The 18,993-nt window shown below is 36.4% G+C and overlaps 2 protein-coding genes across 6 annotated transcripts; both read left to right on the forward strand.

Annotated features, from left to right (window-relative positions):
• The first annotated feature begins 104 nt into the window (after positions 1-104).
• LOC103402447 (pentatricopeptide repeat-containing protein At5g48910-like) lies at positions 105-3,954 on the forward strand. Its single transcript, XM_008341199.4, has 2 exons — positions 105-2,009; positions 3,836-3,954. The coding sequence occupies exons 1-2, from the start codon at positions 213-215 to the stop codon at positions 3,839-3,841; spliced, it is 1,803 nt and encodes a 600-aa protein (XP_008339421.3). The 5' UTR covers positions 105-212; the 3' UTR covers positions 3,842-3,954.
• On the forward strand, positions 3,811-14,607 carry LOC103425377 (uncharacterized protein At5g08430-like). 5 transcript variants are annotated; one of them, XM_017329583.3, is made up of 12 exons: positions 3,811-3,947; positions 4,278-4,474; positions 5,417-5,496; positions 6,043-6,230; positions 7,812-8,706; positions 9,427-9,539; positions 10,021-10,080; positions 11,108-11,158; positions 11,879-11,949; positions 12,658-12,914; positions 13,002-13,163; positions 13,802-14,607. In XM_017329583.3, the coding sequence occupies exons 2-12, from the start codon at positions 4,380-4,382 to the stop codon at positions 14,293-14,295; spliced, it is 2,466 nt and encodes an 821-aa protein (XP_017185072.1). In that variant the 5' UTR covers positions 3,811-3,947; positions 4,278-4,379; the 3' UTR covers positions 14,296-14,607. The 5 variants fall into 5 exon arrangements, with proteins under 5 accessions (XP_017185072.1, XP_008361677.1, XP_008361679.1 ...); XM_008363455.4 differs by having other exon boundaries at positions 3,813-3,953; XM_008363457.4 differs by having other exon boundaries at positions 3,813-3,953; positions 13,008-13,163.
• Positions 14,608-18,993: the final 4,386 nt, after the last annotated feature.

The raw sequence follows: 18,993 nt of genomic DNA on the forward strand, positions 1-18,993 counted from the left end.
TAATTAGAAAGAAAAATACACTTGTGATGAGCGTAGAATGAGATTTTGTAATAATAATTCCCTTAAATAATAAATGAATAAATAAAATTGAGGGGGGGGGGGGGATCGTCCCCATATTTTGTAGAATATCTCCTGCTTTTTTCTCCGATTCAGAATTATGTGAAGGAAGAAACTTGGAGTTGGAGTTGGAGTTGCAGAGAGAAAGCTTCTTTATGTTTGCCTACAAACCCAAATCCCTCTTCCCATCTCTTCCAAAACACATTTCAAATTCCCTACTTTCTCACTCCTCCTCCTCCTCCTCACTTGTCTCTGCACTCCCACCGCGCCCTTCCCTCCGCCAAACCAAGCAAGCCCATGCTCACATCATCGTCTCCGGCCACGCCGCCTACTCTCCCCTCCTTTCCCACCTCCTCTGCCTCCTTTCTCTCTCCCCAACTACTCCATTTCACTACTCCCTCTCTCTCTACCACTCCATCAAATACCCATCTGTTTTCGCCACCAATAACATGATCCGCTGCTTCGCAAAGAGCGATTCGCCTCTCCTTTCCCTGCTTCTCTTTTCCTGCTCCATCCTGCGATCCTGCGTCAAGCCCAACAACCATACTTTTACTTTTCTGCTTCAAGCTTGCAGCAGGGCTATGGCGCTCACTGAAGGAGATCAGGTTCATGCCGTTGTTGTAAAACTTGGTTTTGGCGGGTATGTTTTCGTGAGGAATGCTTTGATTCATTTGTACTGTTCTTGCTCTAGAATTGAATGCTCGAAACGGGTGTTTGAGGAGAATGTTAGTTCCCGAGATGTGGTTACTTGGAACTCAATGCTGACTGCTTTTGTAAGAGACGAGCAGATTGGTGTTGCAGAGAAGCTGTTTGAGGAAATGCCCGCGAGAGACGTGATATCGTGGAGCACGATGATCTCGGGTTACGTCCAAAATGGAGGGTTAGAACAAGGGTTGGAGTGCTTTAAACGGATGAGGGAGGAAGGGATTAGGATGAATGAGGCCACATTAGTCTCTGTTCTTTCAGCGTCCGCGCAATTGGGGTTGCTCGAACATGGTAGATTAGTTCACTCGCTTGCTGAGTCTTTGAATTTTCCTTTGACAGCTTGCCTCGGCACAGCTCTGATTGACATGTACGCAAAATGTGGATGCATCGAACAGTCTAAACTCTTGTTTAAAAACATGACCCAGAGAGATATTTGGACATGGAATGTCATGATCTGCGGATTGGCATCGCATGGCCTTGGGAAAGAAGCACTTGCACTTTTTGACAGGTTCGTTGATGAGGGTTTCCGTCCCGCAAATGTGACTTTCATTGGTGTCTTGGGTGCCTGTAGTAGAGCAGGTTTGGTACGCGAAGGAAGACATCATTTTAAGTTGATGACGGAAAAGTATGGCATATTACCTGAGATGGAGCATTATGGGTGCATGGTTGATATCTTGGGCCGTGCAGGGTTTGTAGATGAAGCTGTTGAGTTGATTGAGAAGATGACGGTTTCCCCAGATCCTGTATTATGGGCAACACTCCTTGGTGCCTGTAAGATACATGGATCAATAGAATTGGGTGAAAAGATTGGGAACAAATTACTAGAACTGGATCCAACCCATGACGGGCATTATGTACAACTAGCCAATATATATGCAAAGGCAAGGAAATGGGAAGACGTTGTGAGAGTTCGGAGATTAATGGTTGAGCAAAATACTAATAAAGCTGCAGGTTGGAGCTTGATTGAAGCACAGGGTAGAGTTCATAAATTTGTTGCAGGGGATAGAGAGCACGAACGCTCTCTAGAGATTCACAAAATGCTGGAGACAATTGGAACACGAATAGCAGAAGCTGGCTACTCACCGAATGTTACATCAGTTTTGCATGATATAGGGGAGGAAGAAAAAGAGAACGTTATAATGGAGCACAGCGAGCGACTTGCGATGGCTTTTGGCCTGTTAGTGACAGAGGCTGGGGAGTGCATTCGAATCATGAAGAATCTGAGAGTTTGTGAGGATTGTCATGAGGTAAGCAAGATAATTTCGAAGGTGTTTGAGAGAGAAATTATAGTGAGGGATGGAAGCAGATTTCACCATTTCAAGGACGGAAAATGTTCCTGCCTTGATTATTGGTAGAGTAGGCTTTGCTTTCTGGAGCTATTACCCTGCCTTGTTCACTGATCTCCGGAAAAGTATTTAGTACCCATTTTGGTCTCCCTATCCTCTTCTTGTTATGCCGTTACCAATCGCTCGAGAACTACAATCTTTGGCTTTTTCAATGTGCCCGGACATGATCACCGTTCCACAATCTCTACCACCACTTTTATGTCACTCCCGTCACCCACCACGACAACTACCTCTGTTAGCATTGTCTTACCTTGCCTACCACTCCCATCCTCACCACCGCCGCTACTGCCACCACCACCTTCACTCTTACTTTGCTACGACCACCTTGTCACAACTATTACCACCACAACCTCCTATGGCCACCTTACCACCTCCTCCCCCAACATGACTTCCACCAACCCCAACATGACTACCACCAACACCACGACAGCTACTATCGATGCCGGGACCGCCGCCGCAACCTCGAATGACCACTTTGTCTTGATCATAGTCATCATTTTAATTAAAATCCAAAATAAGTCGCAAACTCTACTTCCATGTAGAATTCAATCAAAATCCATACGATAGCATGGAAGTCAAATAGCTTGTCGTATAAAGTTTATCATTTCCAGCCCAACACACAACATTCTCGATATTCAAACTTAAAATCTCTTACTTATAGTTAGAAATGAATATGTTAGACCGTAATATTACGTGGCAGGAATACCAAACATTTAAGTTAAAAAGAAAATTGTACCCAAATATGAGTGCATTTTTGCTCACCACCCTCAAGTAGTAATTCTCATCACTATATTTATTACCGTTAGATGAGTTTAATTTTGAGATTTATGCATCAATACAGATCTCAAAATTTAAAATAATTATAATAATATAATTAGCTTGAATTCCTTCCATCCCTTGGATAGATAGAGGGGAGGGTAGAGCTTTTGGTTTGTCATGTTGTCAAAGAGTTGAACAATGGTTTTTGGTGTTGTCAAAGAGTTGAACAATGAAAATAGATGGTGAGTGCCTGATCGAATTGATCGGGTCATGTAGGAACAAGGTTCAATTTTACCGGTCTGTTAAAATGCCTTAGCTGCATAAATGACTGCACTTCCACTTGACACCTATTGTAATGATAAACGGCTTGTCTAGCCATGACCTTCTCTTGAATTCTCAAAACTTCTATCGCTCCACTCCCACAGGGGTAGAAAACTCATCGTTGTCTTGGATGTGCTACCGGAGGCTCTGGGGAAGGCGGAATAGGACAACACTTATCTTGGGGTTCTGAAGCAAAGATATCCACGTGGCAGTTCGTCCTATTAAGATATTCACGACTAAGAAGTACTGGATATTTTTCAAAATTTTAACCAATTGTATTACACTTGGTCTACCTGACAGTATAACCGACGAGAGATTTTTCAAAGTATATAGAATACCGACACATATACCACCTGTCATTATCGATGATTTGTTTTTTTTTTTTTAAATTTCCGGACATTTCTCCACTAGAAGGTGGCGGTGACCAAAAATATTCTCTCACCCGAATATAAAGACAGTGTAAAGTGGAGGAGCAGAGCGACGGATGGAATTCCGCTTTCTTTCCACCCAAACCAAAATGTTCGAGGCAAAATTCCAGATTATTCTTTTGGCATTTGACCCAAACAGCATGGCTTTATTATGAACTGGCCCCCATTCAACGCAAAACGTCTGTTTCTCACCAATATTTTTTGTTTCAACTCTCACAGCGCTAAGCACTCTCGTCTTTGTAAGCTCCTCGTTCCCTCCTCACTGGGTCTTGCGTTTACAGAAAGCGCCATTGCTGCAAACGCAATGAACTTCTTCTTTGAAGGCCTAAGGGTAAAGGTACTCTCTTTTGTTGTTTCTCTCAACTGGGTCTCTTACATTTTCTTTGTTTATGGATTCTGTAATTTACTAATTTGGTAGAACTTGAATACATGAAATGCCGCATAGAAAGATAAACATTCCCAGAAAAAATAAATTGAAGAAGAAGCTTATTGATTAGAATTTGGAGCTACTGCATGTAATTGTTTGAAATAGTTCTTGCTTTCATGCTTTCATTTCGGTAACTGGGTTCTTTTTCTTTTCCTTTTTGGTACTAGCATTTGGGTTTTTTTTCAATAGATGATGAGGTTTTTCCTTGTTTTGTTTTTGGTACTGTGGTGTTAGGGGAAGCTGTTGATTTGACAGGTTTAGGGGAAGCTGTTGTGATACAAAAACTTGGGTTGTTGAATTGGCATTTTGGGGTTGAAGAATAGAGGGTTGATCAAAATGCCGAGAAAGAGTAAAAGAAGAAAGGAAGAAATTTGTGAAGATTATTGCTTTCGATGCAAAGATGGAGGAGCTGTGAGGATATGTGATTATAAGTGAGTTCTGAAATTTTACCGAAAATTGAAATACTAGTACTTCATATATTGCATTGAGGAAGGCAACTTCGTCTTTCCACAATGCTTTACAGTAGGTTAATTCAGTGGACCCTGGAATCAAAATCCTGCAGCACATGTTTTTTTGTTGGTGCTTATAGATGGCTTTATTTAAATTTAAAACAGGACATGCTATATGAATGATGTATTCATTTGGTAGTGTTTCGAGATGTTCTGTTGAATAGCATGATTTCTTTCCCCACAAAATTAGCCATGCACCCATCAGATTTTTTGTTGACTTTTAACTATGTTTAGTATAATGGTTTTTTGGGATTCAGAATTTAGGGTTCTTAGGATTTTGAGCATTTAACTCTAAATTCAGGAGTCCGCAATTGGAGAGCCCAAAAATTAATTTAATTAAGAATGCAATTCTCAATTTCTCATTCGTTACATTCCGTTACATTGTAATTTTAACTTAATTGCGGTGTATTTTTAAGAAGTAGCAGGCATGCTAAGATTTAGGACCTCCGGCAACCTGAACAAAGAAAGAATTAAGAAACTAAAATTTAAAAGTGGGACAAGTATGAATAACTATTAGAAATGCATTTTAGGACTGATTCTTATCATTAAGTATTTTAATAAGACCATATCATGTTCTATGTCATTTGATGAAAACTCAATGGTTATAATGAGAATGGATTACAGAATGTAGGTAGACGGTAAGCTTTCTGTGAACTTTTCAAATTTTATCTATGACTTAGAGCATAATTTGTTTCTCATTTAAATACATAAAGTTATGTGGCTAGATATTTCTCATCTAAAAGGATTTAAGATTTTCAAAAGGATGCAACTAGTCAAGGATGAGATTTCAAAAGGAAGAACCCTCCTCCTCTCTAAGTTTTTGCTTTTGGTCTTTTAGTTGAAATGCTCCCTCTAATCTTTCAGGGACTGTCTAAAAGTTTATCATCCTCAGTGTGTCGAAAAAGATGACTCGTTTTTGAAGAGCAAAGATCGCTGGACTTGCAGTAAGCTCTCAATTTATTCTATGATAATGCCTCAGCCTTACAACATGTCATTGTCAATGAAATATGCGCATTTTATGCATGGAAAAAGGTGCGATGCGTACAATTTTCTATGTTATGTTTGACACTCCCAAAGTATGTATGCATGAAACTTGACTCGATGTATTTTAGTTATTCACCATAAAGATGTTCTCAAATCTTTCTTCAACTGACTTCCGCAATTGTAGCTCTCATACCTTGCATTCAAATTGTTCTAAAAAAAGGAGGAGATAAACTTTGGTGAAATGTATCAATTTCATAAAGAATTTAACAGATATGTTAACTCTTGTAGAAGTTTTGATGAAATGTGGCCATGGAAGATAATACTTCCTTCAGTTCATTATTATTTCTTCTTTTTCGAAAATGTAGAGTGTTATCAGTTAATAAAAAGTAATTTATTTACTTGAGGTGTTATCTGAGTTTTAGTATTTATTATCTCGTCTCTTTTTGCTAGCATCCATTTGTAGAGAATAGATTAGCCAGTTAGTAATATGATTTCTTGCATTTCAGACCGCCATTCTTGCTTCATATGCCAAAGAATTCCCAAGTTTTATTGCTTTTGCTGCCCGCAAGCTGTGTGCGGGCGTTGCCTCTGTGATGCTGAGTTTGCTGTAGTTAAGGGGAGTGAAGGATTTTGCAATCATTGTTTGAAGCTTGCAATAATGATAGAAGAAAATGTGGATGTGGATTCTGATGGGGTATGGTTGTTTCTGATTAATGCTAAGAAAAGGCGTCTCTTGTTTCTTCTGCATACATAAATTTTGTTTCATATGAGAAATCTAAAGTAGGAAACTCTCCTAAGCAATTGTATTTAAATACGAATTCCAAAAATTAGATACTAAACCTAATGTATTCTGGGCCAATTAAATTTTCAGTCCTTTTGGTTTGGTCCGTGTTCTACTTTGGTCCTGTAGTTTCAGTTTTGGCCATCAACCTTGTAGTTAACTGATAAATTTCATTAGCAAAAGTCAAGAAGTAGTAGAATGTCCATGTGGTGTTCACATTTGCAGTTGAATTGTTTACTTTTTCTCTGAAGTAGATTCAATTTAAATCTGCTTGTTATGCTCTCGTAACATGGAAATATATTGAGTACAATTGTCTACAGCTACAACAACAACAACAAAGCCTTTTCCCACTAAGTGGGCTCAGCTATATGAATCCTAGAACGCCATTGCGCTCGGTTTTGTGTCATGTTTTCCGTTAGATCCAAGTACTCTAAGTCTTTTCTTAGAGTCTTTTCCAAAGTCTTCCTAGGTCTTCCTCTATCCCTTTAGCCCTGGACCTCTGTCTCGTAGTCGCATCTTCTAACTGGAGCGTCAATAGGCCTTCGTTGCACATGTCCAAACTACCGTAACCGATTTTCTCTCATCTTTCTTTCAATTTCGGCTACTCCAACTTTGCCTCGGATATCCTCGTTCCTAATCTTATCCTTTTGCATGTGCCTACACGTCCAACAAAGCATCCACATCTCCGTTACACCCATTTTATGTACGTGTTGATGCTTCACCGCCTAACATTTCATGCCATACAGCATCGCCGGCCTTATTGCCATCCTATAAAATTTTCCCTTGAGCTTCAGTGGCATACAACGGTCACACAACACGCCGGATGCACTCTTCCACTTCATCCATCCAGCTTGTATTCTATTGTTGAGGTCTCCATCTAATTCATCCATCCAACTTGTATTCTATTGTTGAGTACAATTGTCTATTGCATGAAAAATACCATGAATCATTATCGAAGGATTTTACTCTTTATTGTTCGAAGTTGACCCCACTAAAAGAAATTTATGGCTCCGTCCCTGATCATTCTTGTTTCTAGTCATTGTGCATATTTGAAGTTTCATATTAGCATCTAATGAGGGTAGAGAGTTAATAATCATGTCCATGGTAAATTTGTAAAAATCATATTAAGATTGGGGATATTAGAATCATAATTTTTAAAAATTAACTTTGTTTATAACTTTATATTATTAAGTTGCTTCGTAAAATTTGAGATCTATAGATAACGTAAGGTCCAAAAGAGAAACCTTGAAATACAGGATTTTTTTTTGTTTCTTTTAAATAGTGTATTATTTTGTACTTGAAGTTGTTATTTCTTTCATGTACAATTATTTGTAAATACGGAATTACAGATATAGTGACCTGTGGCCTGGTCACTTTTCTGGCTTGTCATTTTGGTTTGTTAAGGAAAGTGGAGCAGGCCTTCTGTGATTTGATGATATAGAACTCCAGACTTCTCCTCTTTGTCATCTCAGAATGTGCTCTTTTGTTTTTCAGGGGAGAGTTGATTTCAAAGAAAGAAATACGTTTGAGTTCCTATTCATGGAATATTGGGAAATAATAAAAGAGAAACATGGCTTATCTTCAGAGCAGGTTTACTCCGCAAAAGACTTATTGAAGAATGGTGAGAACCATACACATGACTCTGACTTCGATTTAAACGAAATTTCTCAAGAAGAAGAAAGTTTTACTGAATCTGATGAAGAAAGTGATGACGACAATTGGAAAGGTAGAGAAGAATACGTGCCAGTTGGCAAAAAGAAGAGATCCAAGGGAAACCAGTGTGCAATGAAAAGGAAAGCAAAAGCAACGAAAATAGAGTTTAGAGGATGGGGGTCAAAATCTCTCTTAGAATTCCTCATTTCCATCGGGAAAGATACAACCAAGGAGTTATCGCAGAATGAAGTTACCACTATAGTTTCAAACTACTGTAAAGAACACAACCTTTTTCACCCACAGAAAAAGAAGATGGTAATGTGTGATCCAATGCTGCAGTCTCTTTTGGGAAAGAAATCTATCAATATAAATAGGTTATATAACCTTCTGGATGCCCATTTTGCTGAGAATCTTGACTTAACCGAGGAGGATGAGACTGGCAGTAGTTCTGAAGACAATGATAAGAATCTTATGGTGACTTGTAATAGGCAGCCCAAGTTGGTCTCAGATAGACAACCTCAAAAGACAAATGTAGTTCCGGGTGTGCGGAAAACCTGTTTTGCTTCCATAGTTGCTGAAAACATTAAGCTTGTGTACCTGAAGAGGAGTTTGGTGGAGGAATTGTTAAAGCAACCTGAGACTTTTGATGAAAAAGTAGTAGGAAGTTTTGTGAGAGTCAAATCTGACCCAAATGATTATTCACAGAAAAATTCTTACCAGCTCTTGCAAGTCAAAGGTAAGTTCTTAATGATGGCTACTAATTTTGAATGGTAATGATTGTTAATCTTTTCGTCTGATATTAAAGAACTCAATTCTGCTTGCTGCAAATATTTTCAGCAGTTCGTGAAAGTAAGAATCCTGATACAGTAATTTTAACAGGGTTTTTATCCTGGCGTTAGCTGGGGAATACAACTGTTTGGTTTTCATGCAGAGATTACAATGTTTTTTTTCTTATACGAATATTATGACAAAGTAAGATATCATAAATAATGAATTCAATGTGTTAGCTTGATATGCATCATTGGCCCATTCCATACAGTTTAAGCTTTTGGGGATGGTTGTCCAACATTGGGTCATAGTTTTAGTTGCATGAGGTCTTGGGTTGGAAACCAACAATCTACATTTCCCACTTGTTTGATCTCAAAGGTGTATTGTAGGCATTTGCCTATGTCCGCACGAGTGCACGGATCAGGATGGGGTTGTATATGATGGGTGATGGTTGTCTATAAAATCTCATAACCATGTAAAAGTTAGACCACTAGGAGATTAACGAGATGCAAGGCTTAGGTTACCTGATGTGAGATTATTATATTCTCAAGACTAGTTGTAGGATGACCTCACTAATGAGCTTCCAAATGGAGAGGCTCCTGATTCTGATATGTTAGAACTGTAATCCTGCCAGTTTTCTCCTTGGATGATCACTTATGCTTTGTATTATCATTTCATACTTTTCTAGGCACACGGAAAACTTCGAGCAATGGTGAAATGAATACAGAAATTTTCATGCAACTTGTCAATATGCCAAAAGATGTACAGGTCTGCGAGCTGTCAAATGATGACTTCTGTGAGGTAATATTGTTGTGTCAATTTTCTTGTAAGATGGTGAAAGTTAACTGACTTGGCTTTTCTTTTCAAAGAACAAAACTAAAATACTTGGTTCATTCGAATGGCGTTTATGTAGGTCAAGTTTTTTCGTTGACCAAGGTTTGTCAGATATAACATTTAGTTGTTCATGTTTGTTAAGGGCACTTACTTTGATTCTTGTGCGTAATTGTCATTCCTTATGACTCATAGAGATTATTCTTTCTTTTCAAACACAAATTATGGTTACTGTGGCTGAGAACACTTACATACCCAAGACTAGAGTTAGAGTTTAAACCTCCCCCTCTCCCTACCCTTTTCGCCTCCTTTGTGCCAAATAGTAAGAAAAACAAATTAAAGGTGCAAACTCAGAAACCAAAATTGCATGAATCAATTAAAGTTACTGCTTTTTATATTTTGCAAGTATTTTTCACAGAATGAGTACTCAGTTGGATTGTATGTTATGCAGGAAGAGTGTAAAGATTTGCATCAGAGAGTGAAAGAAGGAAAGCTTAAGAGGCCCACTGTTGTAAGTTTTTGTTATGCATAATCAATTTAGTGTTTTCTGAAAACTTGTAGATAAATGAAAGCTTACCTTTACAAAAGGTTTTAATTGAACTTGACAAATTTATGCAAATATTGAATAAGATTTTAACCTATCTAGAATGAAAGAAAGCGGTGGCTTAGGGTAGGTAATTTGGTGATGGGGTCCTTCTTGGAAATGGTCCCGGAGTCTTAATATGGAGAGGGGGTTCCCTTTGGCATGCTCTGAGAAGTAAAAATAGTTTATATGGTAATACGTTGGGATTCCAAATTAGTAGTCTTCCCTTTTTCCTTTCTTTTTTAAATAAAAAAAACAGGAGTCCAAATAAGTGGTCAGGGGATCAATTTGTTGCCATGGAAAGATATTGAATATAATTCACCAGTTTGTGAATTATATTGATAATGACATTCAATCTGTGATACATCACATTGATATTGATAATGACTCAACCAATTTGTCCATTGATTCATTCCAGAATTACAAAGATTCTTACTCTCGTGGGTTATGACATTAACTCGTCCTCTTCTTTCGTTGTTTTGTGGTGGGAAATGGAGAAATATGTCTGGTTTTGCAATATTGGGCGGTGGAAGACCGTTATTCATCATTTTCACGTTTTTAAAGACTTTCCGGTTTTCATAGTGTTTTCATGAATAGCACGTGTGTAAATTCTTATTTTCCAGCCTGTGATGTCACTTTTCCTTATATATTTACATTTAAAAACATATTTCTTGTACAAAATCAGATGATCCAACTTGATAAATAATTTAGACAGCCAATTACAAACTGTCTATATCTTTTATTATTTTGTAGTATTTCTGAAAGCATTCGTCTTTCATTTATAAATATATTTAGATCGCCTATATAATTTGTATTTAAACTCAATTAATATAACTTTAAGATAAATTAGATTAGATATAAATTATAAAACAAATACTTCTGCAATACTTGGGTTTGCTTGCATAGAGTATTTGATATATTTCAACCTGTTAATCAGGATTTTCTTGTTTGATAGGTGGAGCTTGAACAGAAGGCTAGATGTCTGCACAAGGATATAATGGAGCGTGTGCGTTTTCTTGCTTTAACCTCTAACAAGAATATCTGTTTTCTATGTTATCTTAATTTTGAGATTCCCAATAGTTGAAAGTGTGACTATGGATGCCTCACACAAATAAGCTGGGGCATGCTTTGAAAAGATATTGACTTCATATTGTTTTCAGACTGTAATCTACGATTTGAAACTGTAAAAATGCAAATATGTTTTTAACTGCTAGACCAAAAGTCTATTTAGCAGTGCAATAATTTTTTCTGTTTCAGAACACTTGAGAACAGAAACAGTGAAAAACAAAACACCATCTTTGGAAAGTTTTTCAAAATACCTACTTAGAGAAATAAAATTACAACGTCAAAATGAGCAAAAGCAAAGAACCGTAAAAAAATATCACATATAACTGATACAAGTATTATGTTTCTCACTACTCTCTGTGTACTGTTTTGCCTAATATTTATTTAAAATTCAGCCAAACAGGCTTTATGAAATCATGTACGCTTTTTTGGCTTTGTGCTAGGTAACTGTCAGCAACACATCTCTTGTTTATATTTTCTACACTATGCCATTATGGAGTGTTTGACTATTTGAAAAGTGTCTATTGTGCAATGATCTGTTTTTTCATGTGACCTTCATACTCCAGTATTTGCTCATCTTTCTGTTGTGTGTGGATTTTAACGTTCTTGCTTGCCTTTTGATTTTATGTACTTCTGAATCATCTGGTCAAAAACATCTCAGTGGATTGCTAGAGAGCTGTCTCTGTTGCAAAAGCGCATTGACCAGGCAAATGAAAAAGGATGGAGGAGAGAATATCCTTTCATTGATGTTATTAACAACATAACAAAAAAGTTGGTGTATGACATATGTTGGGAAGTTTTAGTATATTATGATTGTTATAGTATACATGTATAGTTGTAGAAACCTGGAGATGTAGGGACAAGTTCATATTGTGAAGCAACGCGTTGACAAAATTTACTGTGCTAGATAGTTCTTGAATATGGACAGATCTGATATGTTCCTTGGGTCTCTTGCATTTCATTCTTTTTAGATATTTCGTTGTGTAGATTGTCTCGAGCTATTAAGTTTCGCATGTGACCCTTTGTTTTTCAGTGACTAGGAAGTATCAAGTGTGCTAGTTGTTATAAAATCTATATTAAGTTGAGATGGAACCAAATGTTTCTAGTCTTAGTTTCTCTCAATTATATATTTTCAGAAAAGGGTATTGGTTCAGCCCTTTGACTAATCCTACTGCAGTGTCTAGCACATTTCCAGGTCAGGCTTTCATCAAATTGAAATTGTTTACATTGTTAAATTAGAATGTTTGCAACATGAAACAAAAAATGACATTCCCTTGTTCTTTGGCTCTGTTTTTGACCCCCTTGTTCATTAGTTTAGTTTTTTCTTTTCCGTTTTACGCTGGCCATGGGTGGTTGACAGTAGACTCATATAATTTATCCCTATGTACTACTTTATCTAGATAAGAAAATTGTGACTCTTGACCTAAATTTTCTGAATACGCTTGAGCAATACTTGGATAAGAAGCTGCTTCTTGAGAAACCATCAGAACAATTCCGATTAATAAATGAGGTTCCAGAAGTAATTGCAGATGTAGAAAAACTTGAACCTACTCCTGAGAACTCTCTAAGCCAGGATCAAACAGAACATGATGGATCACCTGAATCAGCCCCCAGAGCCAGATGGTCTTCTCAAACTCCCAGAACTGGTCTAGCCAACAGAACTGTCTACTACGAAAAGGGCGGAACAGATCCATCAGGTTTGTTAAGCTTGTAATTTTAAATATTGTTAAGAAGCTTCTCTTGGAACACCGTTAGAACAATCAAGATCATTAAATGAGTCGCAGGTACAGAAAAATTTAAACCTACTCCTGAGAGCTCTCCAAGGAAGGACAAACAAGAATGTGATGGCTTTCCTGATTCAGCCTTCAAAGGGTCCTGTCCAACTCCAAACACTAATTTAGCCAGTGGAACTTTGTGTCTTCCAAATGGAGGAACTGATCCGGCAGGTTTGTTCTAAGCTTCTGTCTCAGAATGATGAGTTCTATATTGTTCACTCGGGTTCATTATTATTTCCACTAATCAACGGGAATAAGGACATGCTTGCATGCAGAAACAACGTTCCTAGATCATGACTAACTTTACCATTTGATTCTTAGTTCTGAGAGTGACAAGTATTGGATGTACCTCTCACAGAATTTTTAGTATCTTGACAATTTTAGACGGCCTAAAATTCTACTCTTGCTTCGGTGTGAGGTTGATGAATATGAAATTGAAATTTATGTCAAATCAACTGTCACTCTGCATAAATACTATTTTTGTTAACCCATTCTGTTTTCGATATATAGTGTTTTCTCCCTTGTTGCTTTCTGGTCAGTTTCACTTGGTAATGTGATTTGAGTAACTGGCTCTTTGTGAGGGCAACATCTTTTCTAAAAAGAAAGTGCTCTCAAGTGTTAACATCAACGTAAGATACTGTGCATTGGTAAAAACTGCATAATACTTTAGTGTTGATGTGTAAGAGTTTTATTGTTGGTATGTAAGTGTGGACACCATTTTGATGCATCTACTACAGAACATGGTAGTAACAATTCTGCCGGACTGACTGCTGTAAAGTTGATTAGACAATTTCATATTTTGAGTCCAGAAGTTCGAGGTGGCATTCGTCAAAAGGAGCACCAATTCGTTCAAGTGAAGAACAAGTCTCATAAAGTCTTGTTCTCTGAAGAGTTTATAAAAAAACCTCTTGATTTTGCTTCCCAAGGTAAACCTGATATCGACCTGCAAGAGCCGCACCATTTTAGTTCCGGTGTCGATATTAAAAGGCAAAGTGAAGAATGTGTTGAGCAAAAATTGAAAAATGAAAGCACATCCAAAGCTGAGTTAATTGAGCTAAGCGATGATGATGAAGATGTACATGATGAAGTTAAAGCACCTGCATCTGAAGACCCAGATTCTGCACTATGGCATTGTATGAGTCCTCTTGGTGAAACAAGAGGCCCCTATAAAATGTCATTGTTAAGGCAGTGGAACAATTCAAGTTGCCGTCCATTGAAATTCAAGGTTTGGAAGGAGGGTCAAAGCGAGGAAGAGGCAGTGTTTCTTGATGATGCCGTTCGTCAAAGTCTTCCCAATACGTAGATGTACAGTTGAAAGGCGATGGGGTGCCAAGTGATTTTCCAGAGGCTAATAGGTACGAGTTTTTTTAAGAAATAGAAGAAAACTTTCTTGTGAATTAAACTTTCAGCCTTTAGGGATGATTAAGCAGACATGATAGGGGGGCAATGTAAGTACCAAAAGCAAAAGTTGGGTATATTATGAAATGAAAGGAGTAAAATTAGGAAGAAGGCGATCAAGTGACAATTAACCTTGCAGCTTGTTTTGGTTCTAAAAGAAAAGTTACTAATATCCGTACATCAGTTAAAGTTGCATGGAACTTAGGCTCATTTGAAAGTCTCTTGTTTGGTCTGTAGTGCATCTGTAGTGTTTCCGTGCTTGAGTAGTTGGTTAGTAGTATCCTATCCTTGTAGTTTATTTTTAACAAGTGAGTCCAAAGTTTTTTGGTATTTTGAAAGTCCCTTGTTCAAACATACGCTTAAAGTTTGGGAAGAGGATCCTCTCCGGATCCACTTTGTGGGGATCTCATCCTAGCCTTTCATCATACATTGTGCCACCAATTTTCGTCAGGTACTATTTGTGTTTAATTTTAAATTAAAAAAAAACAGTCAAATGATTTATGACCGCACGATGCACGATGAATGACTATTTAGATCCGGATAGGATCCAAATCCTAAAGTTTGGAATGTGAAACCAAAATTACATCCCAAATTTGCTTCTTCACGAATGTAATGTGGGTTTTAATCCAGTCAGAGGGGCAGTGTGCTTAACTTCATAATGAGTTAGTAATAATGTGATTTAAATTTATCTTTGGTGATAATCGAGCTTAAGACCTTCTCTTATAATGAAGAGAAATATCATCTCAGAATGTAGTACGAAGTGGTCAAATATGTGTTGTTAATAGTATTACGGTGGTTGTATTTGAATAATTTGCCTCAAGTGGTGGTTTTTTCTGATGGATAAAGTATTTATTTTCAACTCACTATATATCGGGTTCAAATTCTTCTTCCACCCCTCAATGTTGATTAATGTAGAAAAATATCGCAATTATTAAACAAGATAATAATAATTCGCCTTTGGATAATCCAAATTGATTCCGAGCAAGCACAATAATTGATTTTTGGGTTAAATATAAATAGTACCTAACAAAAATTAACCGTACGATATACGATGAACAGATGAGATCACAAGATTCCTAGGATCCCTAGGAAAATGATTCTCGCCTAGGAAAATGATCTAGCGAGAATCCTTTTCCAAGAATTACTGCAATCATATTACACAAGCTGACGTGGAACAAGGGGGCCGCCAGGTTAGAATTTTTTAATTATTTTATATAAAAAGATCTCCATAATTAGTGGGCAATTAAGGTGACAACTGAAATGTCCACTGGATTCCCATGTGGTGGCATTAGTCTCTCCTTGTAGTTTATATTTGTCCAAATTGGATTATTAGTTTTTGTAACGATAGGATAGTTGGAAGATGGTTATATAAATAAATTAAGATTTAAGCTCATATGGTGAAGTTTGTTAGGTTTTATGACTAAAATTGAAAATTCCGTTACTTTCCATTAATTCTTAGTATGTGAGCCACACATATTAGTAGGCTAAAACGGAACTCTCCGTTAATTGTTAGCACATGGAGCTACATGTGAGGCTAATTTTATCTTTTTAGTCTCACATGTGAGCCTTAGGTGCTAACAATTAATGGAGATTTGACGAAATTTTCAATTTTGGACCTAAATCCTAACATACTTCACCGTATAGGCTTAAATTCTAACTTTTTACCATAAGGACTATCTTCCAACTATTCTAGCAATACGGACTAATAATTCAATTAAGCCTTTATATTTTTCAAATTTTGTTTGTTTTAATACTAGAAAGTTGCACTATCGCTAAGCAAATAAGTAGTGGCACTACAACTGTTAGAGATTTCAATAATAATAATAATTATTATTATTAATATGGCAAATAACACTTTAAGATTGTTAGATTAAATGTAGATTTATGGAGAATAATCCGAATAATGACTTTGAGGTACGATTTGAATCGTTTCCTTAAAGTGTTATTTGCCCCCACTCGAATGAGTTTGCTAAAGGGTTCTTGGCAAATCACTTCCAGGATACAACAAAGTATGGAATATTCGATTAGCAAAACCGAATTATATTCCCTTAGAAATAACTAGAAAGAAATTGTATGAATGTGATGCGTAGAGAAAAGAGAGCAAAGAAATTATGTAGACAACAAATTTCTGAATGAATTGTGTATGAAACATTATACCACAACATGTATTTATAGACATCAAAGTACCCGTTCATCGAGCCATTTCATTTTAGTTGAAGACACACAACTCTTCTTAATAGTGTTGACCCAAAAGACATGTGTTCTATTTAGAATTTTCAGAAAATAAATATTGACTAACAACAACGACGCTAAAATGATGGCACGTTTTTTTGAGAGAGGATCCTCAAATCACATTCGTTCATCATACACCGTGCGCCCAGTTTTCATCAGGTGTTGTTTATATTCAATTTCAAATAAAAAAATTTACAATAATTTATGACCACACGATGTACGATGAACGAATGTGATTTGAGGATCTCGGAGATCCTCACAAAAAGGATCCGGCGAGGATCCTCACTCCGTTTTGTTGGCCATGAATAATATAAACAATGGTTTGACATTTTGTTAAGGGTATTCAATTTTGTTTGCACTCGAGATTCTATGTTAGAATTTCTTTTTAGTAGTTTAATGTAGATATTTTATAGTTTGTAAAAAAAAAAAAATTAAAATCATTGTTGTTCTACTTACCTTAATATTTTCGATTAAAACAACAAAAAATATATGTAGGATGATTCATGCTTGATTGGAATTCATGTAATATCTTATTCTTTTTTTATCATTCGGTTTTTTATCATATATAAAATGATTTATCATGCGATAGATTTGACTTTTATGAATTGTGAGTTTAGTATTTAGTTGTGGTTGACATATTGTATGACTCAACCCCAAATATCGTTAATATCAAAATATAAATTTGTAACGCATCATTACCAAATTAATATTTTATCAACTAATACAATCGTCACCTGACTGTTGACCCCTAACTACAAGAGCGTTGTAAATATTAGGCATCTTACCCGGTGGAAAAGCTACATCCAGTACCAGACCAATGATTTAAGCGATACGCCCCAAGTTTTTTTTTTTTCAAGTGCAGGAACTCCAGGACCAAAAGTAGTAAGGTTTATTCTCATAGATATAATTCACGTGAATATATGTATGGATTAAGTACCTAACCCCCAAACCTTTTAATTTTATTCTTATTTGGTCTCAACCATTGTAAGCATTCCAAATAAGTACCAAATCTATTAAAAATGTCACATCCGTTAAGCTCTAATTAACTTTTCAAGCATAGATCAAATGCACCAATTGGGTACATCAACAACAACATTAATATTAGCTGCTGCAAAATCTAAATTTCACAAATAGATTATATAATATGGAACCTAATGATCAAACAGGAATTGAATCGAGTTGAATTGAGTTGAAAATGGACCCAAATTAAAATTACACCAGGAGGACAATCTCTTAATAAAGAAGAGGGTTAAGACTTTAGATTCAAAGAGCTTGTTTTTGCTCATGTGATTTCCTTATTCACCTATTCTTGGCTCGTAAAGCTTTTAGTTCTTCTTTGTGGCAGTGAAGATGGTGGCGGCCGCATCATGGCAATCCATATTATTTCAGCAACCTCCATGACCTTTTTCTCGATGTTGGCGGCTTGATTTGTAGGGTAGAGTCAGTGATTTTGCTTTGGGTTAGGAGGTGATGGTTTGTTGGTGGAGGTGTAACCGTTTGTTGGTGGAGACTATGCTTCCATGACTTTCTATTAATTTTAGAGACAAAGTAAGTCTAGTTATCTAACAAACTTTTAACTGTAGGTCAATGGATGTGACATTTTCAATAGGTTGGGTACTTGTTTGAAATCTTTAAAAATGTTGAGACCAATTTGAAATGACACTAAAAGATAAGTACTTAATCCTATATGCATTTATCACCATCTAACCGTCAAAATGGTACATTGTATTAATACATAAAAATATTATAGTCAAATCCTAAAATGTATAGTTTTGTGCAACTAACTTAATTTCCTAAACTAAAATTCCAAATTTACTTTTGACTTTCTTTTAATAATAATAGTTCACTTTCTAAGTTGGAGTCTCTCTTTCTAAAGGATATTCGGGTTAATTTCTTATGCAATGATTGAAAAGAAAAAAACAAAGACCGAAATCAAAATAAAAAGAGAAGGTAAAAAGAAGAAAGAATGATACCTGTTAGAAGCAAGTTATAGCGAGTATAGAGGAAAGTTAGACGAGCGATTAGAATAAGCAAGTGGTGGCGGCGCATTTCCCCTCCACTATCCAAACATTCCAGCGTATATAACACTCTCCCGCGGCGCACGCTTCGGTTTCCACGTCTCTTTCAAGTCGTCATCGTTATTTATTTTTTTATTTTTTTAACAAACAATATTATTTACTTATTAAAAATAAGAAGTTTTAATAAAAAAACTCATTTTAAAAAGCTTACGGTACTGTTTACTTTAACTAAAAATCATATTTTTACACTAAAAAATCAAACTTGGTACTATTCACTTTACCCTTTTTTTGTCTTTATCATTAAAACTCAAAGTTTTCAAATCATTTTCATTAGTTTTCCTTTAAAAATAAAC

The sequence above is a fragment of the Malus domestica genome, chromosome 15 (assembly GCF_042453785.1).
Source record: "Malus domestica chromosome 15, GDT2T_hap1".
Lineage (NCBI taxonomy): Eukaryota > Viridiplantae > Streptophyta > Magnoliopsida > Rosales > Rosaceae > Malus > Malus domestica.